Below are 22,769 nucleotides of genomic sequence, written 5' to 3'. Positions count from 1 at the left end.
ATTAATGCTTACAAAGGTTATTCTTCCTGCATTCAGTGCCCAGCGTGATGTGCTAAGTAAAGGCATGATGCTGTCACCATTGATAGTCCACATTCCAAATGTTCTTTTTACACATCGTAGAAATTGTCCACTTCCATTAAAGACAAGTATGACGCAGACACCCGAAGAGAGCAGGATCACACAGGGAGAGGACCCTCACTGTTATGTGATGGAAGCACTTATTATTTTATGGCCTCAATCGATATAACATACCATTGCGAAAAATACTTCAATTTATATATAATAAATATAACACAGGTATTATAAGTATCTGTAAAGTGAAATTATAATGGAGCTTCCTTAAAGACGCCTTCCCACTTACTTTTTAATTGATTAAATGTGTGTACATTGGCATTCAATATAGTGTGAGTGTGATAATACCCTGTTTTTACAAAAATAAGCCCTCCCCAAAAATAAACTCTATTAGGAATGTTCAGCATTTTTGGTGTAAGGCTTAAATATAAGCCCTACCCCGAAAATAGGCCCTATTTGTGGTTCAATAATGAAGAGTCCATGTAGCTAAAAAAGTTAAAGATACTGCAGGACACTTAATTATAGAAAGCGGAAACCCCCGAAAGACAGAAGAAAGAAGACAGAAGACCCCGCGATCATACGCACCAGATGCTGAACGGGAGGACCTGCAGTGGAACGCATCAAGGACCGGCGGAGGAACGCACACCCACACATATCAGTTCGCACATACACACACATAAGATTGCATAGAAACACATCTGATCACACACACAATCACATGCCAGATCACACACACAATCACACATCAGATCACACACAATTACACATCAAATCTCACACCCACACGTATCAGATCACACACATAATCACACATCAGATCGCACACCCACACACATCAGATCTCACACCCACACACATCAGATCGCACACATAATCACACATCAGATCGCACACACACACACACCACATCCAGCAATACCGATTGCTTCTGGCTGGCAGGGGAACCTGGAACACAGTGCAGTGGAGCGTGAGGACCTGCGGTGGAACATATGGAGGACTCGGTGGTCAAATGCATCAAAGCGTTCCACCACAGGTTGTCTATGCACTCCACTGCGTCCCATCTTCCTCTGCTGGCCGGAAGCAATAGGTGTTGCCAGATGTGATGAGTGTGTGCGATCGGATGTGTGTGTGTGTGTGTATGAGTGTTTGTCTGCGCGATGTAATGTATGTGTGTCGTCCAGAAGCAGGGGAGGGCCACTGTGAAGCATACATGCTGTGAGCACCTACCGAAGATCGCAGGAGGACCCGGGAGCGATGCAGACATCTGGCGTCTGGTAAGTATGATTCTCCTAGAAAAGGGGTCTGCTTTTTTTTTGGGGGGGGGAATTATCCCCAACAATGTTTCCCCAAAAAGGGGTACTTTGCACGCTGCGACATCGCTAGCCAATGATAGCGATGCCGAGCGCAATAGTACCCGGCCCCGTTGCACATGCGATATCTTGTGATAGCTGCCGTAGCGAACATTATCGCTACGGCAGCTTCACACGCACTTACCTGCCCTGCGACGTCGCTTTGGCCAGCGACCCGCCTCCTTCCTTAGGGGGCGGGTCGTGCAGTGTCACAGCGACGTCATACGGCAGGCGGCCAATAGAAGCGGAGGGGTGGAGATGAGTGGGATGTAAACATCCCGCCCACCTTCTCCCTTCCGCATTGCCGGTGGACAGCGGGTGCAGGTAAGGAGATGTTTGTCGCTCCTGCGGCTTCACACACAGCGATGTGTGGAGCTGCAGGAACGACAAACAACATCGTACCTGCGGACGCACCGACATTATAAAAATGAACGACGTGACACAGATCAGCGATTTTTGACTGTTTCACGCTCGTTCATCTTCTCTCCTAGGCTTTACACGTTGCGATGTCGTTACCGGCGCCGGATGTGCGTCACTTTCGATTTGACCCCGACGATATCGCAGTAGCGATGTCGCAATGTGCAAAGTACCCCTAAGCCCTACCCCGAAAATAAGCCCTAGTACTTTTTTCGGTGCAAAAAAAAAATATGAGACCGTGTCTTATTTTTGGAAAAACATGGGTATACTCATATGTAGGTATATATACCTACAGCTGCCCTCCTTGGTGTCCATTGTCGCTCTTCTCATCCTGTCAGTGATATCACTGGGCTGCAGAATTTTTGGGTCACACTGCACTCTACATGACCTGGAAGTGACTTTTACAATCTAAGTCTATAGAGTGTCAGAACAAGAGTCAGAATGAGGGTCTATGGGCTTTCCTTGAGACTATCGGCTCACGAATAGAATGTAGAATGAGTCGGGAGGTCTCATTTGCGGTGACATCACTGAGAAGAGCAAAAGATCAGGACTGGACACCGAAGAGATTGACGGTAGGTGAGTATACTAACTATACTAACACATGCACACTACATTACATGCCAATACACATCTAATCAATAAAATAGTTAATGGCAGTGCTTATTTAAAGAGGACCTTTCAACAGATTTAGCAAATTAAACCGACCATATCATGGAATAGAGACTGCAGAGCTGAATAAAATTTAGTTTCTAATTTTTTAATTTCTTCTTTCCCTTGTGAAAATATTAGATTGAGAAGTTTAAGTTATAATTTAAGATAAATCCAACTGGGTGTTACCACAGATTTTTCACTGGGGGTGTGTACTTATCCCCCTAAATGAGGTTGACCAGTCATAAGCAGCGAGCAACATACAGGGAAAGGAACAACATGCCCTAATCATAGTTTAGCACGTCTCTCAGTGTGAGACATGTATTGACATACTGTAGATCTGCAATGAGTTCAGTGAGGAGATCAGATCCTTTGTGGGATTGCAAATTATGGGGAGCAAAGGAGACATCATTGTGATTACACACACTTCTTAAGGCACCTTTCACATATCAGTTTTTTGCCATCAGTCACAATACGTCGAATTTTGAAAAAAGCAGATCCAGTGACTGATGCTGCTCAATCTGTTTTTTTCTCATTGACTTGTATTAGCGACGGATTGCGACAGATGGCCTCACGTTTCATCGGTCGTTCGACGAATACGTCGAAAAATGTTTCAGACGGAGACGACGTCCACAGCAACATTTTTTGTGTACGATGAAAAAACGGACAGCGACGGATCCGTCGCCATCCGTCGTTTGGTAGAATGGAAGCCCATGGGTGCAGGATCCGTCGTGATCCGTCAAATGACGGAATACGGCGACGGATCCGTTTTTTTAACTGAGCATGCTCAGATGGGGTGTAAAAACTTTGTTGGGCTGAAAAAACCAGATGCAATGATTTCAACGGATCCGTCGCATCAGTTTTTCCACAATCTGCAGCAGATCCATCGTTCCGTTGAGCCAACCGATTGTGACTGATGACAAAAAACTGGTGTGTGAAAGGGGCCTAAGCTGTAATCTCACGCAGCCAATAATGGGGCAGGGGTAGTAAAGCAGCGCTACCAACACTGTGAAGAGATTGGCTAGAAGTGTTTGTAATGAGACAAATCTCAGTGAAGAGGGCAGATTGCCTGTCATTACATGTCCTGCACAGGTTAGTTTGCTCTTATGATCTCACTGTGGAGCTGTGTGTGGCTACAAAGTGGAGAGAATAGAGGCGTATGATTACAAACACATTTCAGCTTTCGCCTCCCAGCAGTCAGTGTGGAGAAGGGGCAGTACCGCGATCTGACCTATGCCTCATTACAAAGACTTTTAATAGCTCTCCTCACAGTGCTCACTGCTCTGTTGTAATGCCCTTCCTCCCACACTAGAAATATCAAAAAACTGACCCACACATCCAACAAATGTGAACAGGTGCTATCTGAAAAAACATAGTAACTATAAATGCAAACAGTTGCACACTGAAAAAAGCCAAAAATTCACCAGGGAAAATATGGCACTGCATTACTGCAAAAGAGAGATATTTAGTTTATGTATTGGCCAATGCATGTAAGCCCGGAGACCAACGGCAAGGTATATCTCTGTAATCCGGGAACCTAACTTAAATGCCACTATCTAGGTTAAAAACATCCTTATCTGGGCAAAATGCCACTATTTGGACTACAAACCTCCATGTATGGGCTGCTAGGCTCCTGCTACAATGGTTATGAAAATAGCCAGGTCTTAGGGCAGAGTGCTCAGTCAGAAAAAGACTCACTAGAAATATCAAAAAACTGACCCGCACATCCAACAAATGTGAACAGGTGCTAACTGAAAATGGAGGTTTGTAGTCCAAATAGTGGCATTTTGCCCAGATAAGGATGTTTTTAACCTAGATAGTGGCATTTAAGTTAGGTTCCCGGATTACAGAGATATACCTTGCCGTTGGTCTCCGGGCTTACATGCATTGGCCAATACATAAACTAAATATCTCTCTTTTGCAGTAATGCAGTGCCATATTTTCCCTGGTAAATTGTTGGCTTTTTTCAGTGTGCAACTGTTTGCATTTATACTTCCTCCCACACTGACTGCCGTGAGATGAAAATTGAAAAAGTGTTAGTTACCCACTTATATCTACTTTTCTCACCACACTTTGTAATGACACTCTACTCTGTTATGAGACCACTGAGAGTAGAGTTCTGTGTCATTACATGTCTCATACAAATAAATCTGCATGGTCTTCTTTTTGTGTCTGCCTGCTTTTGATTGGTCAACCACATGCAGGGTAATAAGTTCAAGTCCCCATTGAAAAATCTCTGGCATTTATCATTATTATGAATCACTAAATTTAAGGATATCAATTTTTTTATTTATTTGCCATTGTTGCTTGGATGGGTTGTTACTAACATCTGGTGACAAATTCATATCAATAGTATGTTTAGAAATATAGTTAGAAAATTGGTGATGACGTGTTCAATACTTACTTTACCTGCCGTTTGTAAGTGATGTGAATGGCCAGGCTACCATCACTTGGTAATCTTATAACAGAAATGCGTGCCATCATGCATGCAAATGTGAAGAAAGCTTATCTTTTTCAAGTTCTGCATGTCAGAAAAGGTCAGCATTGGATGAGCAGCAGCTTTGAGCAGTCATGTTTTTCAGTATTGTAGTCTGGAATGTAGCAGATGTGAAAGTATTTTCCTCTTTTGTGTTTTTGGGATTCCCCATCAGACTTGTGACATATGGTACAATTATGCATAATTTATATTATGACTTGCTAGAGCCAGTGTGATTCTGTTCTTTTGTTCAGTTCCTGCTTGTTTAGGTCAAGCCTTAGACGACTTTCATGTCTTTTCTATTGAGTGCTTCCTCTTCTGTGTTTTGACCTATTTGTTTTGTAGACTGATGTTTTTGGCATTTTATAGTCTTACCTACGAAGAACCACAGAAAGCATGAATGTGACCCAGGCCATGTGCCTCAAGTAGAGAAATGCTCATTAATTTATAATAATGTCCTATCGGTGATCTTTGTGTAATGGTATTTGTCAAGTGTTCTAAAGTTCCCAGTAGAGTTTTGCCAAAAAAAGTCAATCCTGAAACCAGTCTCAACTTTTGTTAATTTTTAATTGGCATGGTCCACATTGATAATAATAACGTATATGGATCAATCCTCGATATAAGGTATTTAATTATCTAACAATGCTACTAATAATATTAATTTTGTTATACATATATACAATCTAATATATAAAGCTCAGTGTGTGTGTGTGTGTGTGTGTGTGTGTGTGTGTGTGTGTGTGTGTGTGTGTGTCCGCTAAAGGAATCCGCAACGTCGCATTTACAATCACGAAATTTTGCACAGACACTCCATGTGACCCAGGGAAAGTCATAGACTATATTTGGGCGGCAAAATTTAACTCCACGCTTTACAATTACTCTCCAAAAATCCTGCCACCAAAAAACTGAATGGAGGTGGGAGCTACAGGATATTAATAGCAACTGTCTGTGGTTGCTATAGGAACAAAATAAACTGTTAGTATAAAAAGCTTATGTGTGAGAGAGAGAGAAAAAAACAGAGACAGACGGGGAAAGAGACAGAGATAGAGACAGAAAGAGACAGCCCTGGAAAGAGACAGCCCTGGAAAGAGACAGCCCTGGAAAGAGACAGCCCGGCAAATTGACAGCCCGGCAAATTGACAGACGGGCAAATTGACAGACGGGCAAAGAGACAGACCTAGAAAGAAACAGACCTAGAAAGAGACAGATGGGAAAAGAGACCGACGGTCAAAGAGACAGACCTGGAAAGAGACAGATCTGGAAAGAGACAGCCCTGGAAAGAGACAGCCCTGAAACAAGACAGACGGGCAAAGAGACAGACCTAGAAAAAGACAGACCTAGAAAGAGACAGCCCTTGAAAGAGACAGATGGGGAAAGAGACAGATGGGGAAAGAGACAGATGGGGAAAGAGACAGCCAGGCAAAGAGACAGCCCTGAAACGAGACAGACGTGCAAAGAGACCAACGGTCAAAGAGACAGACCTAGAAAGAGACAGCCGGGCAAAGAGACAGCCCTGGAAAGAGACAGCCCTGGAAAGAGACAGCCCTGGAAAGAGACAGACGGGCAAAGAGACAGATGGGCAAATAGACAGACCTAGAAAGAAACAGACCTAGAAAGAGAGAGATGGGAAGAGAGACCGACGGTCAAAGAGACAGCCCTGGAAAGAGACAGCCCTGGAAAGAGACAGCCCTGGAAAGAGACAGCCCGGGAAAGAGACAGCCCTGGAAAGAGACAGCCCTGAAAAGAGACAGCCCTGGAAAGAGACAGCCCGGCAAATTGACAGCCGGGCAAATTGACAGACGGGCAAATTGACAGACGGGCAAAGAGACAGACCTAGAAAGAAACAGACCTAGAAAGAGACAGATGGGAAAAGAGACCGACGGTCAAAGAGACAGACCTGGAAAGAGACAGACCTGGAAAGAGACAGATCTGGAAAGAGACAGCCCTGGAAAGAGACAGCCCTGAAACAAGACAGACGGGCAAAGAGACAGACCTAGAAAAAGACAGACCTAGAAAGAGACAGCCCTGGAAAGAGACAGATGGGGAAAGAGACAGATGGGGAAAGAGACAGATGGGGAAAAAAAAGATGAGGAAAGAGACAGCCGGGCAAAGAGACAGCCCTGAAACGAGACAGACGTGCAAAGAGACCAACGGTCAAAGAGACAGACCTAGAAAGAGACAGCCCTGGAAAGAGACAGCCCTGGAAAGAGACAGCCCTGGAAAGAGACAGACGGGCAAAGAGACAGATGGGCAAATAGACAGACCTAGAAAGAAACAGACCTAGAAAGAGAGAGATGGGAAAAGAGACCGACGGTCAAAGAGACAGCCCTGGAAAGAGACAGCTCTGGAAAGAGACAGCCCTGGAAAGAGACAGCCCTGGAAAGAGACAGCCCGGGAAAGAGACAGCCCGGGAAAGAGACAGACTGGGAAAGACACAGACGGGGAAAGAGACAGATGGGGAAAGAAACAGATGGGGAAAGAGACAGATGGGGAAAGAGACAGCCGGGCAAAGAGACAGCCCTGAAACGAGACAGACGTGCAAAGAGACCAACGGTCAAAGAGACAGACCTAGAAAGAGACAGCCGGGCAAAGAGACAGCCCTGGAAAGAGACAGCTCTGGAAAGAGACAGCCCGGGAAAGAGACAGCCCGGGAAAGAGACAGACTGGGAAAGAGACAGCCCGGGAAAGAGACAGACTGGGAAAGAGACAGACGGGGAAAGAGACAGACGGGGAAAGAGACAGACGGGCAAAGAGACAGCCCTGGAAAGAGACAGATGGGCAAAGAGACAGATGGGCAAAGAGACAGATGGGCAAAGAGAAAGATGGGCAAAGAGACAGATGGGCAAAGAGACAGATGGGCAAAGAGACAGACGTGCAAAGAGACAGACGGGCAAAGAGACAGACGGGCAAAAAGACAGACGGGCAAAGAAACAGCCCTGGAAAGAGACAGACGGGCAAAGAGACAGACGGGCAAAGAGAGAGATGGGAAAAGAGACCGACGGTCAAAGAGACAGCCCTGGAAAGAGACAGCTCTGGAAAGAGACAGCCCTGGAAAGAGACAGCCCTGGAAAGATACAGCCCGGGAAAGAGACAGCCCGGGAAAGAGACAGACGGGGAAAGAGACAGACGGGGAAAGAGACAGACGGGGAAAGAGACAGACGGGCAAAGAGACAGACGGGCAAAGAGACAGCCCTGGAAAGAGACAGATGGGCAAAGAGACAGATGGGCAAAGAGACAGATGGGCAAAGAGAAAGATGGGCAAAGAGACAGATGGGCAAAGAGACAGATGGGCAAAGAGACAGACGGGCAAAGAGACAGACGGGCAAAGAGACAGACGGGCAAAAAGACAGACGGGCAAAGAGACAGACGGGCAAAGAGACAGACGGGCAAAGAAACAGCCCTGGAAAGAGACAGACGGGCAAAGAGACAGACGGGCAAAGAGACAGACGGGCAAAGAGACAGATGAGCAAATAGACAGACCTAGAAAGAACCAGACCTAGAAAGAGAGAGATGGGAAAAAGAGACTGACGGTCAAAGAGACAGCCCTGGAAAGAGACAGATCTGGAAAGAGACAGCCCTGGAAAGAGACAGCCCTGAAACAAGACAGACGGGCAAAGAGACAGACCTAGAAAAAGACAGACCTAGAAAGAGACAGCCCTGGAAAGAGACAGATGGGGAAAGAGACAGATGGGCAAAGAGACAGACGGGCAAAGAGACAGATGAGCAAATAGACAGACCTAGAAAGAACCAGACCTAGAAAGAGAGAGATGGGAAAAAGAGACTGACGGTCAAAGAGACAGCCCTGGAAAGAGACAGCCCTGGAAAGAGACAGCCCTGGAAAGAGACAGCCCTGGAAAGAGACAGATGGGGAAAGAGACAGACGGGGAAAGAGACAGACAGGGAAAGAGACAGACGGGGAAAGAGACAGACGGGCAAAGAAACAGCCCTGGAAAGACAGATGGGCAAAGAGACAGATGGGCAAAGAGACAGATGGGCAAAGAGAAAGATGGGCAAAGAGACAGATGGGCAAAGAGACAGATGGGCAAAGAGACAGATGGGCAAAGAGACCAACGGTCAAAGAAACCGACCGGGAAAGAGACAGACCTGGAAAGAGACAGCCCTGGAAAGAGACAGCCCTGGAAAGAGACAGCCGGGCAAAGAGAAAGCCGGGCAAAGAGACAGCCCTGGAAAGAGACAGCCGGGCAAAGAGAAAGCCGGGCAAAGAGACAGCCCTGGAAAGAGACAGATGGGGAAAGAGAGACAGACAGACACACACATAGAGAGACAGAGATGGAGACAGATAGACTGATACAAATACAGAGAGACAGAAACAGACAGACAAGGAAAGAGACAGTTACAATCCTGGGCAACGCCCGGGTACTACAGCCAATCTAATATATAAAGCTGAGTGTGTGTATGTGTGTATGTCCGCTAAAGGATCTGCACCGTCGCATTTACAATCACGAAATTTTGCACAGACACTCCATGTGACTCAGGGAACATCATAGACTATGTTTTGATGGGAAAATTTAACTCTGCGCTTTACAGTTACTATCCAAAATTCTGCCTCCATTAAACTGAATACAGGCTACAAGCTATTAATAGAAACTGTCAGTGTTTGCTATAGGAACAAAATAAACTGTTAGTATAACAAGCTTATGTGTGAGGTATTATGATGCCGGTGGGGAGACGGATAGAGAGACACATAAAAAGACAGACGTGGAAAGAGACTGACGGGCAAAGAGACAGACCTGGAAAGAGACAGCCGGGCAAAGAGACAAACGAGCAAAGAGACAGCCCTGGAAAGAGACAGCCCTGGAAAGAGACAGCCGGGCAAAGAGACAGCCGGGCAAAGAGACAGACGGGCAAAGAGACAGCCCTGGAAAGAGACAGACAGACACACATATAGAGACAAAGAGATAGAGAGAGACAAACAGACAAAGAGATGGAGACAGATAGACTGATACAAATACAGACAGAGATAGAAACAGACAGACAGCGACATAGACACAGACAGACAAAGATAGACACAGACAGAGAGACAGACAGACAGCGACACACAGACAGAGACTGGGAGAGAGACAGAGAGACAGTTACTATTCCGGGCAACGCCCGGGTACTACAGCTAGTTGAATAATAATATTGCTTTAGTCTGTTGCTTACCTTCATGAAAAATGAAAAACCGAAAATATTTATAAACTCTTTGAAACCTTTGTTGAAGACCCCTTATGAGTTTATGAACCTTTGATTTATAGTGTTTGTTTAGACTTAAAGAGGTTCTGATCGGCCTTAGGGGTACTTTGCACACTACGATATCGCAGGTGCGATGTCGGTGGGGTCAAATCGAAAGTGACGCACATCCGGCGTCACTGTTGATATCGTAGTGTGTAAATCCTTTATGATACGACTAACGAGCGAAAAAGCGTCATAATTGTATCATCGGTGTAGTGTCCGACATTACTATAATGTAGCGGCAGCGACGGTATGATGTTGTTCCTCGTTCCCCTGCGGCAGCACACATCGCTGTGTGAGAAGCCGCAGGAGCGAGGAACAGCTCCTACCTGTGTCACCGCGGCTCACGCCGGCTGTCCAGAAGGACGGAGGTGGGCGGGATGTTTACGTCCCGCTCATCTCCACCCCTCCGCTACTATTGGCCGCCTGCCTTGTGACGTCGCTGTGACGCCGCACGACCCGCCCCCTTAGTAAGGAGGCGGTTCACCGGCCAGAGCGACGTCGCAGGGCAGGTGAGTCCATGTGAAGCTGCCGTAGTGATAATGTTCGCTACGGCAGCAATCACAAGATATCACTGCTGCGACGGGGGCGGGGACTATCGCGCTCGGCATCGCAAGCATCGGCTTGCGATGTCGTAGTGTGCAAAGTACCCCTAAGTCCGACACCCCTCAAACCCATAAATCATCTAATCTCAATTGCGGCAGCAGCAGGAGGCTGGAAATGCTCAGTTTCGGAGCTGCTCCGTCTTCTAATAGTGGCCGCGGCCAGGTACTGCACATCTACCTCCTATTCATTTGAAGTTAGTATATGAAGAAGATCTGGAACTGAGCATTTCCAGCCACCTGCTGTCGGCATCAGGAACAGTTAATTGTCGGGGGTGCTGAGTAATGGACCCCGGCCAATCAGACATTGATGACTTATCCTAAGGATAGGTCATCAGTGTTTAAGTAGTGGACAACCTCTTTCATTTGTACATAAATATTTCTAAGTTTTTCTTCTTGATCTTTTCCCCTCACCTGTTATTTCTAGTACTGAAAGAAGGGAGAAGGAGTGCAAAGAAGGCAATCACAGCTAAAAGCATTGTACTGACTGAGCCACTTCAAAAGCAGCTGGACAGCCATCCATGTGAAGAAGTTGCACAGATTATACAAAAAAAAATATTTAAAGGGAATCTGTCACCAGGTTTTTGCTACCCCATCTGAGTGCAGCATAATGTAGAGACAGAGACCCTGATTCCAGCGATGTGTCACTTACTGAGCTGTTTACTGGTATTTTGATAAAATCAATGTTTTCTCTGCTGCAGATCTAGCAGTTATATAGAGCTTATAAATATGCTGGGCTACCTGCAGCACGCCAAGTAGTCCTCTAACCATGATCTACTGGTGATTAAACAGTGATTTTATCAAAACTACACTAAGCAGCCCAGTAAGTGACACATCGTTGGAATCAGGATCTCTGCCCCTACATTATACTGCTCTCAGATAATGTAGCAAAAACCTGGTGACAGATTCCCTTTAATGAAGACTGTTTTAAAAAAAATTTCATTGTGAATTTAACAAGGTAATGATCGATTAAAAACAATTTTACCATCCAAAGATAAATTTGTACTCCTTATGGTTCCTGTTTCATATCAGTCACAACTGACACGTTCAGCTCCTATAATACATTTTACTTTTGTATCCATCATTTTTATAAAAAAAAAGTGATATTATACTGTAGTGTACAGTATATAGAAATCATTAACAGGAGGAAAACTTTTAAATAAAAAATAAAATGTAAATCCTTCAGAGTACAGATTCTCATAGAACCGCCTCTTACAATTCTAAGCTTAGAACTAGGAAAAAGCCAGCAGAATTATAAAGCCAGGGCCACACTGGGACTACTGCGATCCTCGCATGACACTCGGCTCATGCTGGCAGCACTGTGGGAGCCGAGTGTCATGCGAGTGTCATGGCGACTGAGGTCCGATCATGCGATCGGACCACAGCTGCAGAGGGCGGGCCGGTACTGAGGATGGGCGGGCCAGCACTGCGGAGGGGAGGTCCAGCACTGAGGAGGGGAGGGCCGGTGCTGAGGAGGGGAGGGAGGGATTTATCTCCCTCTCTCCTCCATAGCTGGCTATTGCCATTCTCACCTTGCACTCGCGGTACACCGCTGTAATGCGAGTGCAGTGCGATTTTTCTCTCTTGAATGGGTGCGAGAGAAACAAGGATCGCATTGCACCCGTAGCATGCTTCGATTGTTTTCTCGGTCCGATTATGGCTGAGAAAATAATAGCTAATGTGTACTAGCACATAGGTTAATATTGGTTCAAGTGGAATGCGATGGATAGTCTAGAAGACAGGCTGCAAGATAAACACAGAAAATAATACTTAAAGGGAACCTGTCACCAGGTTTTTCCCTTATGAGCTGTGGCCACCACCAGTGAGCCCTTATATGCAACATTCCAGAATGAGGGTACTGATCAAAGTATTGTAGTGCGCATGCACGGGCGGTCTTTGACCTTTCCTCGCGCCTGCGAATTACAGTACTTTGCTATGCCCTTAGCAGGGCAGTTCAAAGTGCACATGTGCAGGGGCACAATGGTCGATTCTGTGTGGGTGACATAGGACATGCTCATCTACATAGGGCTGGGATGGAGGATGGCGACTGCACAAGGTGGAAGAGGCGCTAGTCCGAGTCCAGCGATGCGCATTGGACCGGACTGCCCCCCAGGTGAGTATTATAAGGTGTTTTTATGTTATACACAGCCTGGACTCTTATATACAGCTATCTAGAATACTGTATATAAGGGCTTACTGGTGGTGGCCACAGCATATAGGGCAAAAACCTGGTGACAGATTGCCTTTAAAGGGAACCAATCACCAGGATTTTCGTACATAACCTAAAGCCAGTGCTATACTGGCACTATCAGGCTGATTCTCTACATACTTGTAGTGGGCAGCTCGGATGTTTAGTTTTTGAAATCTGAGAAAGTAAAGTTTATAAAATTAGCGGCTTGAGTGACAGCAGCAAAAGAGCAGATAATATATTCATAGTTATATCCTCCATGTGTTAGAATTTGCATAAGTATTATTCAAACGATTCACTTTGTCTCTTGCAGGACCTGTGTGAGGTCATACCCATGTGACCAGAAGGGGCACGGCCTCAGCCAACAAAGCTGGATACCAGGTCACATGGGTATGCCTCACACAGGTCCTGCAAGAGACAAAGTGAATCGTTTGTATAATCTTTATGCTAATTCTAACAGAGGGAGGGGATAACTTTGAATATATGATCTGCTCCAGTGCAACTGTCACTCAACAAGCAGCTAATTTTATAAACTTTACTTTCTTGGATCTCAAAACCTAAACATCCGAGCTGACCGCTAAGGTATGTAGAGAATCAACCTGATAGTGCCAGTATAGCACTGGCTCTAGGTTATATACGAAAATTCTGGTGATTGGTTCCCTTTAAGTAGAAGCCTATTAAATCTTATATGTACTTGGATGAGAAAAATTGCAAAACAGAAGAATACATCACTGGATTGTAGTGTTCAGTTAGAACAGCAATGTTTGCTTACAGAAAGCAATAATTCTCGTTGTCACCTTGTGAGGTTGTGCAAAATAAAAATTCTGGCAAATAAGGGCAGTGTTTCAACCCTCCAAATTGTTGCTATAATGAATCCAGTAATCCAGTATGGTAATAGAAGAGGATAGAAAGGGAGTCAATTCTCAAGTTGTGTATCCATCCAAAGAACTTCCCGAATTGTAAAAGAGGCACTGCTGCAATGCTTCTTCCACTGCATTTGGTATAGATGACCCTTACAAGAAATATATCAGGCCCTGCAGGTTATTTGTTTAAAAAAATGTAAAGTTTACTTTCAGTTAAGCATCTTCAAATGAGCATTCTTATCATTCCGTTGTAACGTATAGAGTTTGTGCCCTTGTACTTTTTCTTCTTTTTTTTTTGCCAATTATCATGTAAATTGGAAAGTTTCTCTTCTTGCCAATTATCTCATGAATTATTTAAGACTTCCAGGGAAGAGATCAGGATGAATCTCAAACCTTATGTTCATTCAGGGTATTAGAATTTCCTGTTTTGAAGTCATAAATGTTAGAAAACTAACAAGAGGATGTGTTCAGAGAATGTCTAAAGCATTCTGACCGCAATGGCCAATTATGGAGTATAGCGGAGGTGTACGTAGGGGAAGACCATGGCGATGCTATAGGACCGCTGGGACAGCTGGGTCAGTCCAGATCAGCTGCATAACTAAAGTTGGCCATACACCTTAAAGCGAACAACTCACCAGGATTTTCCTATATAACCTAAAGCCAGTGCTATACTGGCACTATCATGCTGATTCTATACATACCTTTAGTTGCCAGATTGGATGTATAGTATTTGAAATACAGGCAAGTAAAGTTACAGAAATGCACTGCTTTTTGATTGGCAGCAGCTGCTGAATACCTTATATGTGGGTCGAATTTTGCTATCTATTCCCGCCCCTGTCTGCTGCCTGGCCTCTGTAAATGCTAAACTGTATGGGCTCCTTCCAGGTATGAGTCATTTCTGTTATGTGATAAGTTGTGTTAGAAATGCAGCCCATACAGTCTAGTATCTACAGAGGCCAGGCAGCAGACAGGGGGCGGGAATAGATAGCAAAACTCGACCCATATATTAGCTATTCAGCAGCTGCTGCCAATCAAAAAGCTGTACATTTCTAACTTTACTTGCTTGTATTTCAAAAACTATACATCCAATCTCACAACTAAAGGTATGATTAGAATCAGCATGATAGCGCCAGTATAGCACTGGTTTTAGATTATTTCTGAAAATCCTGGTGATTGGTTCCCTTTAAATAGCCATCTGACAATCTTGTTCAGCTGACCGCTGTTCGTCCCCATGCATGTGTGCTCAGTTTGTCAGACAGTTATTCTGCCCAGAACCCCTTATGGCCGTTCAATTTAGCTGACAATTATTCCTACCAGTCCCCTTCCCCATGCACAATTGTGTTTTCAATGAGAAGGAAATATGCATCAGATTGACCAGTTTGGTGGCAGATTATTTCCTACAAGGAATTGGTTATGTTAAAATTCAACACTTTTTCATTGTTAAGACCAACGTCTACTAAATAAACATGAACCTGTGAAACACATTAGATGGTCATTAGACATCATTTTGGGCAATTTAACTTCAGAGATACTTTTTCTACAGATTCTAAAATGTTAATAAACAAGACTGTGAGAATAAGCCCGGGGTCACATGAGTGTATGAATCGGGACAAGTGCAATGTGAGAAATATGTATTGCACTCTACTCAATGTTATTAAATAATGTAGGTCAGATTTGCAAGTTTTTGCTCACCTGTAATCGGGCTGAGTAAAAAATGGCAGCCTGCTGTGATTGGCAGCGTATATTGGATCACACACACTCATACTAGTCTATGTATGTATGGGAAACATCGAACTGCACTCCTATATTCAATGAGACAGGCAATGGAGAAAATGGAGAAATTAATCTCTCCATCTTCTCCTCACATATGATCTGGTTCTTGCATGTGAGAGAATCGGAGCTCAGTACATGACACGCGGCTCACGCTCGCAGCAGAATTTGAGCTGAGCGTCATTACCATATTGCATTGGGTGCTCTATGCTCATCTAACCCCAGCCTTAAAGGGAATCTGTCAGAAGATTTTTGCTATGTACGCTGTGTACAGCATGCTGTAAAGGTTAAAAAAACAAAAAGCAACTGTGCTTCTCTTATCAGTGTGTGTACAATTGTTTACATAAACTAAAGGGTTTATTATCCTGTGATTAACATTCCTAGGTCTAGCAGGCATATGCACAGGAGTCTGGTACCTCACAGTCAATGCACAATCTCTATTGGGTCATATCGGCGTCTCCGTTTTTCGGTGCCGGTGCCTCCTTTTTCGTCCATCTTTGTCCTCCTTCTGAAGCCTGTGTGCATGACATGTCCTACGTCATGCACACTCGCCAGTCCCACGCAGGCGCACTACAATACTTTGATCTGCCCTGCACAGGGCAGATCAAAGTGCGTCTGCGCATGACCTCAATGCCGGTGAGTGTGGATGACGTAGGATGCGTCATGCACCACGGCTTCAGAATAAGGAGGACAAAGATGGCCGAAAGAGGAGACGCCAGCACTGGAGAATGGAGACACCCATATGACCCAACTCCACCGCAGCGACCGTTTAGGTAAGTATTATCAAGTGATTTTTACGTTCTACACAGCAGCGTGGGCTCTTATATACAGCATGTTAGAATGCTGTATATAAGAGCCCACTGAAGGTGGCTGCAGCTTATAGGCCCCAAATCTGCTGACAGGTTCCCTTTAAGAATAGCTTCAGTCAGTAATCTAAGTGATACACTGTTGGATTCAGAATCTCCTTGCCTACATTGTCACTGTCAGATGAGGAAGCAAAAACCTGCTGACAGATTCCCTTTAATCTCAAGATCAAGGATGTAGTATAAAGAAGCACCAGATCATTGTGTTTCAAGAAGTAAAGTAAGAAGTGTAGAAGTATTAACAAGCATCAAAAGAAGGACCATCCCCACTTTGGTATACTCCCCTTATTCATACCTTAGCCAAAGCCTCGCATTAGATTATATATAGCTAATCATGTCATGTAGAGATATGTTATGTCTGTTGTAATGTACAGTTATGCTACTTTAGTAACCAGAATAAGTCTATCGGTGATGATTCTTCTCACTTTTACAAAACAGGCATTGAGTTGGCTCAGCTGACTCCAGAACCTTCAGATTGTTCTTTACCTTTGCGTGTTCCACCCATTTTATTATGTGTTTCTGATAAGCGCTGACAGATATACTCCTCACAATAAGATACATTTGCTTTTCATAAAATTCAGTCCATTTACTTTTACATTTCATCGTGGAATACTTTTTTATACATGTTTTATTTGCTTTTATGGTGAAAGACAAACCTCTAGATGTTCAGACATGCACTTTTGGCAGGAGAAACGTATATTTTGCCAGAAAAGGTGAGAAGAGTTATAAAAAGAACACTTTCTTAAAACAAAATGACATTGTGTGCGTCACGAAAAAATTATATAGTTGTTAACTACAGAGGGCACAAAGGCACTTAGATAAAGTGAAGCCACAAACACGTATTTGAAGGCCAATGTATGGGTATTGCATAAATCAAACTGTGCACAAAGTGCCGGCTGAACTTTGGCAAAGGCCGTCATTCTGTTTCCAAACAACCGGTGGGTGGTAGAGGCACTTAATGTAATTTCTTTATTTTTTATTTCCTCAGGCAGCCCACTCAGTGTATTCTGCAGAGCCTTCTTTGGATTTAGTGGAGAATCTGGTCCCATGATCTATTGGATGAGGGGGGAGAAATTTATTGAAGAATTAGAGAATCATATTAAGGAAGGAGTAATCCGGTAAGCAACATTATTCTAAATAATAACTGTAGTAAATTCTTATAGACAATCATTTCTGTACTTTCCATATATAAGTATGTACCAAAATACTGATCTCACACCAATGTATCCATCACCAATTGCTTAATATTTCCTGAATTCCATACACAGCTTGTATTATGTAAAAACTCTACTGCATGCAAAGGTGAACTACTGAAGCTAGTTGCCTACGGCAAGCAATCCGATTCCAGTTTTACTATTGAATGATTAAGATAAGAAAATAAATAAGTCATCTTGTTGACTGCTGTGGGCAAATGCTTCAGTTTCCGCTTTGTGTATATAGTTCTTATAGTTTAACAAAACAATTCTATGCAGATTAATTTCTTAACATATTATTATGGAAATTGTCTGTTTTTGATATAGAGTTCCAAATCCATTATTAGCCGTCAATATTAGAGAGGAGCCTAGGAGCTTACTGCATACTGTTTTATCATCAGATAGCTCTTAGGGCGGCTTTGCACATTGCAACATCGCACATGCGATGTCGGTGGGGTCAAATCGAAAGTGACGCACATCCGGCGTCACTTTCGACATCGTTGTGTGTAAATCCTAGATGATACGATTAACGAGCACAAAAGCGTTGTTATGGTATCATCGGTGCAGGCTCCGACTTTTTCATAATTACGCTGCCGCGACAGGTACGATGCTGTTCCTTGTTCCTGCGGCAGCACACATTGCTGTGTGTAAAGCCGCAGGAGCGAGGAACATCTCCTTACCTGCCGCCGGCGGCTATACGGACGGAAGGAGGTGGGCGGGATGTTTACATCCTGCTCATCTCTGCCCCTCCGCCGCTATTGGCCGCCTGCCGTGTGACGTCGCTATGACGCCGCACGACCCGCCCCCTTAGGAAGGAGGCGGGTCGTTGGCCAGAGCGACGGTCGCAGGGCAGGTGAGTGCATGTGAAGCTGGCATAGCGATAATTTTCGCTACGCCAGCTATCACAAGATATCGTACCTGCGACGGGGGCGGGGACTGTCGTGTGCGACATCGCAGCATCGGCTTGCGATGTCGCAACGTGCAAAGCCCGCCTTAGGCTGGGTTCACGTAGATTTTGGCCCTACAATGAGCAACTCCTGTCCGGGCTTAAGTACGAATCCCCGAAAATTGGGATTCAGGCTTGTGCACCGACAAGGCCATTGACTAAATTGATGTAGACAGAGTCACTGTGTGCTCTGTCATGTATCAGTTTTGGCCTTAGATGTCTATTGGATGGTGGGCATCAAGATGTAGTCAAGGTTACAAAATAAAAAATAATTGCAAAATGGTACTCCGGGTTGAGCATTTACTTTATCAGAAAATAATTGATGACATAGTAACTGGTTAAGCATTCACAATGCGAAATACAAAACTTTAGTTGGAATGAAAAGTACATTTTCAAAAAAGATAAAAAATTGCATACAACTACTACTAGGTTTCCCCAAAAATAAGACACTGTCATATTATTTTTTGCCCTGAAAAATGCACTAGGGCTTATTTTCACGGTAGGTCTTATTCTCGGGGAAACACAGTTGGGAGTAAGTTTACCCCCCCATAAAAGTAGGTAAAAGTATACTCCAATTTCTGGGAGAATCATACTTACCAAACCCCGGACATCTGGGTCGCTCCCAAGTTCTCCTCTGATCTTCTCTGGGCGCTTCCAGCAGGTATGGTCCACGTGGTTCTCCCCTGCTCCTGGCTGACACTCACATATATGAGATCGTACACACACACTCATACTCACACACATCAGATCGCACACATAATCACACATCAGATCGCATGCACACACACACTCACTACATCCAGCAATACCGATTGCTTCCAGCTGGCAGGGGAACCTGGGACGAAGTGCAGTGGAGCACGAGAACCTGCGGAGGATATTGTACATGCTATTATTGGATTAAATATTAATAGAGATGAGCGAATCAAACACAGACTTTACAAAAAAAAACAAAACAAAAACAGAGTTCGGGTTTGGAGTTCAAGTGCTTTACATAGGAAAACCACTCATGCGAGCATCGCTGTGCTCTGGTACACTCAGTGCTCAGCCCAATGCTACATCCAGTGTTTGATCGGCTTGCACTGGAGCTAACAACAGCATGATCTATTGTAGTGTGCACTAAACAAAAAAAAATGGAAAAACCTCGCCAACCCTCCTCATGTCTGTTCTGTTTATAGCTAACTGGTTTGTGGGTGGAGACCCAAAAGGCCCAATTAGTGACTTTCATTGGGGTTCAGGTCAAGTCCGGGTCCAAAACCGAACCTTATCTAAAGTCCGGCTGAACTCGCCAAACCGAACTTCCATGGGTCCGCTCATCTCTAAATATTAATAGTGTTCTACAGAAGAAGTGATACATTGCTGATCTCTTGAGTCCCATACTGGGACCCCCATTCATCGGGATCCCAAGTCCCCAGTATAAAAACAGCAGAATATTATCATGCACACTTCTGTATAATTTAAAGACTTGGAGTTCAAATCTTGAGTCACACTATGTGACTCCGGACTTATGAATCCTGACAGCGCTCACACTGCAGACTGTCAGGATTCTCCGGTGTCGTGTCATTAGAGGACGGCTATATGAATGCGAGTATGTGATTTTCATACTTTCAACCACATTTTGACTAGACGTGTCTAGCTCGCTCAATTCACTTCTCTGTAACGAGGCTGCACACGTCGGCATGTGACCATATGTGTGCAAATGGCAAAAGTACGGTCACACGCCCATCACTTGCATCCCTAGAATCCTGACAGCGTGCAATGCACGCACTGTGAAAATCCATAAGTTTGCAATCACATAGAAGAGTTGAACCTTAAGCCTGGACGGTCTACTCGACTGTCAGGTATAACCAAGGTTTTCTCCCTCAGTCCAAAAGGCTTAGAATGGAGATGTAATGCACATGTTTAACCAATACTCCATTCAGCCATGTTAAGCACTCCTCAAGCAAGCCTCCTCCAACACCATAAAAGTAATTGTCTATTACATGTAGATTTTATCTTGAATTTTCCTGCTAATTTTTCATAGTTTTCATACAAAGGTTTGCAAAGTGTGAAAATCTGACCTGATATATTGCAAGATGAAATCATGGCTTGATCTCCCTGTAGATTTTTCCAACTACTTGTGAATGTCAACGTTTGAAAAACCTTTGTTCCTTTACAATGAACTGTGAATATTTGGTGTGGAATGTAAAAAAACCCACCATGTATAATGGTAATCTCATTCTATACCGATGTGGCCACATAATGATCTGTCATTCTCTAATACATTTAATTAAGTTGCCACATTTTTGCAGCCAAAACTTACATAATTAGTGCCAATTTTTAATTTAAAAAATTAAAAGAAAATGGTTTTGCAGGGGTTTGCAACAATACAGCAGTGGTTTTCAATCATACAGCAGTGGTTTGGAACAATACAGCAGTGGTTTGCAATCATGCAGCAGTGGTTTGCAATCATGCAGCAGTGGTTTGCAATCATGCAGCAGTAGTTTGCAATCATACGGCAGTAGTTTGCAATCATACAGCAGTGGTTTGCGATCATACAGCAGTGGTTTGCGATCATACAGCAGTGGTTTACAATCATACAGCAGTGGTTTACAATCATACAGCTGTGGTTTGCAATCATACAGCTGTGGTTTGCAATCATACAGCAGTGGTTTGCGATCATGCAGCAGTGGCTTGCAATCATACAGCAGTGGTTTGCAATCATACAGCAGTGGTTTGCAATCATGCAGCAGTGGTTTGCAATCATGCAGCAGTGGTTTGCAATCATACAGCAGTGGTTTGCAATCATACAGCAGTGGTTTGCAATCATGCAGCAGTGGTTTGCAATCATGCAAAAGTGGTTTGCAATCATATATCAGTGGTTTGAAATCATACACCAGTGGTTCGCCATCATACAGCAGAGGTTTGCAATAATGCAGCAGTGGTTTGCCATCATACAGCAGTGGTTTGCAATCATGCAGCAGTGGTTTGCAATCATGCAGCAGTGGTTTGCAATCATGCAGCAGAGGTTTGCAATCATGCAGCAGTGGTTTTCAATCATGCAGCAGAGGTTTGCAATCATGCAGCAGAGGTTTGAAATCATACAGCAGTGGTTTGAAATCATACAGCAGTGGTTTGCAAGCATACAGCAGTGGTTTGCAAGCATACAGAAGTGGTTTTCAATTATGCAGCAGTGGTTTGCAATCATACAGCAGTAGTTTGCAATCATGCAGCAGAGGTTTGCAATCATGCAGCAGTGGTTTTCAATCATACAGCAGTGGTTTACAATCATGCAGCAGTGGTTTGCAATCATACAGCAGAGGTTTGCAATCATACAGCAGTGGTTTGCGATCATACAGTAGTGGTTTGCGATCATTCAGCAGTGGTTTGCAATCATATAGTGGTGGTTTGCAATCATACAGCAGTGGTGTGCAATCATACAGTAGTGGTTTACAATCATACAGCAGTGATTTTCTTGAACTTTTGTAGCCAAGTTAGATCAAGTTAATTTAAAGAAATGGAGAATCCCTGTATATGATCGAAATGTCTTAAATGTATTAATGGTTATTTGTGGTTAATGTTTCTTCGTCTTAAATGAGCATTAACAGGTTTTCTATGAAGTAAACGGAATTTCAAGATTAGTGCGTGTAAAAGGTTAGAGAATGGAAATAAACCAAGGCATTGATCCCTGATTATGAAAATGTCACATGTAGAACACTCCAGCTATTCCTTTAATGATCAAGAAAATAATAATATGTCTTCAAATGGAAATGCCATAAGGGCAATAATGCCCAGCCGGTGAACCTGCAATGAAAAAGTAGTTATGTGATAGCAGCGCTTCCTCCGCTGTAATCCTCACTTTCATAACTGATCATCTAAATGTTACTGGACCGAGCTTCAATGATCCCGAAAATAGTAATAATAAACTCTTTGTCTATCCAATTAAGTGAGAACTACATGTACTGCAAACATTGTAATTATGCCGGAAAGCCACAAATAACCTGTCTGCTTAATGAGAAATTCAGATCACACATTTCACAAAATTGTACTTTTGTTCTTTAAAAATAAATAAATAAAATAATAATAAATTCTGATTTTACCTAGAGAGGCTCCGAAAGTAATTATGATATTAGAACACAGAGGTAATGGGAATTTAAAAGCCTGTTTTTACTTA

The 22,769-nt window shown here is 43.8% G+C and overlaps 1 protein-coding gene across 1 annotated transcript in view; it reads left to right on the top strand.

The window, feature by feature from the left end:
• The window catches only part of IL1RAPL2 (interleukin 1 receptor accessory protein like 2), a 1,148,049-nt gene that overhangs the window by 1,041,030 nt on the left and 84,250 nt on the right, over positions 1-22,769 (top strand). The window contains exon 7 of the mRNA XM_075323820.1: positions 17,469-17,598. Coding sequence (XP_075179935.1) covers positions 17,469-17,598 — 130 coding nt within the window. The remainder of the gene's footprint in view (positions 1-17,468; positions 17,599-22,769) is intronic.

This window comes from Anomaloglossus baeobatrachus, chromosome 9, assembly GCF_048569485.1.
Source record: "Anomaloglossus baeobatrachus isolate aAnoBae1 chromosome 9, aAnoBae1.hap1, whole genome shotgun sequence".
In the NCBI taxonomy this organism is placed as follows: domain Eukaryota; kingdom Metazoa; phylum Chordata; class Amphibia; order Anura; family Aromobatidae; genus Anomaloglossus; species Anomaloglossus baeobatrachus.
This window is presented reverse-complemented; position numbering and strand designations above follow the sequence as displayed.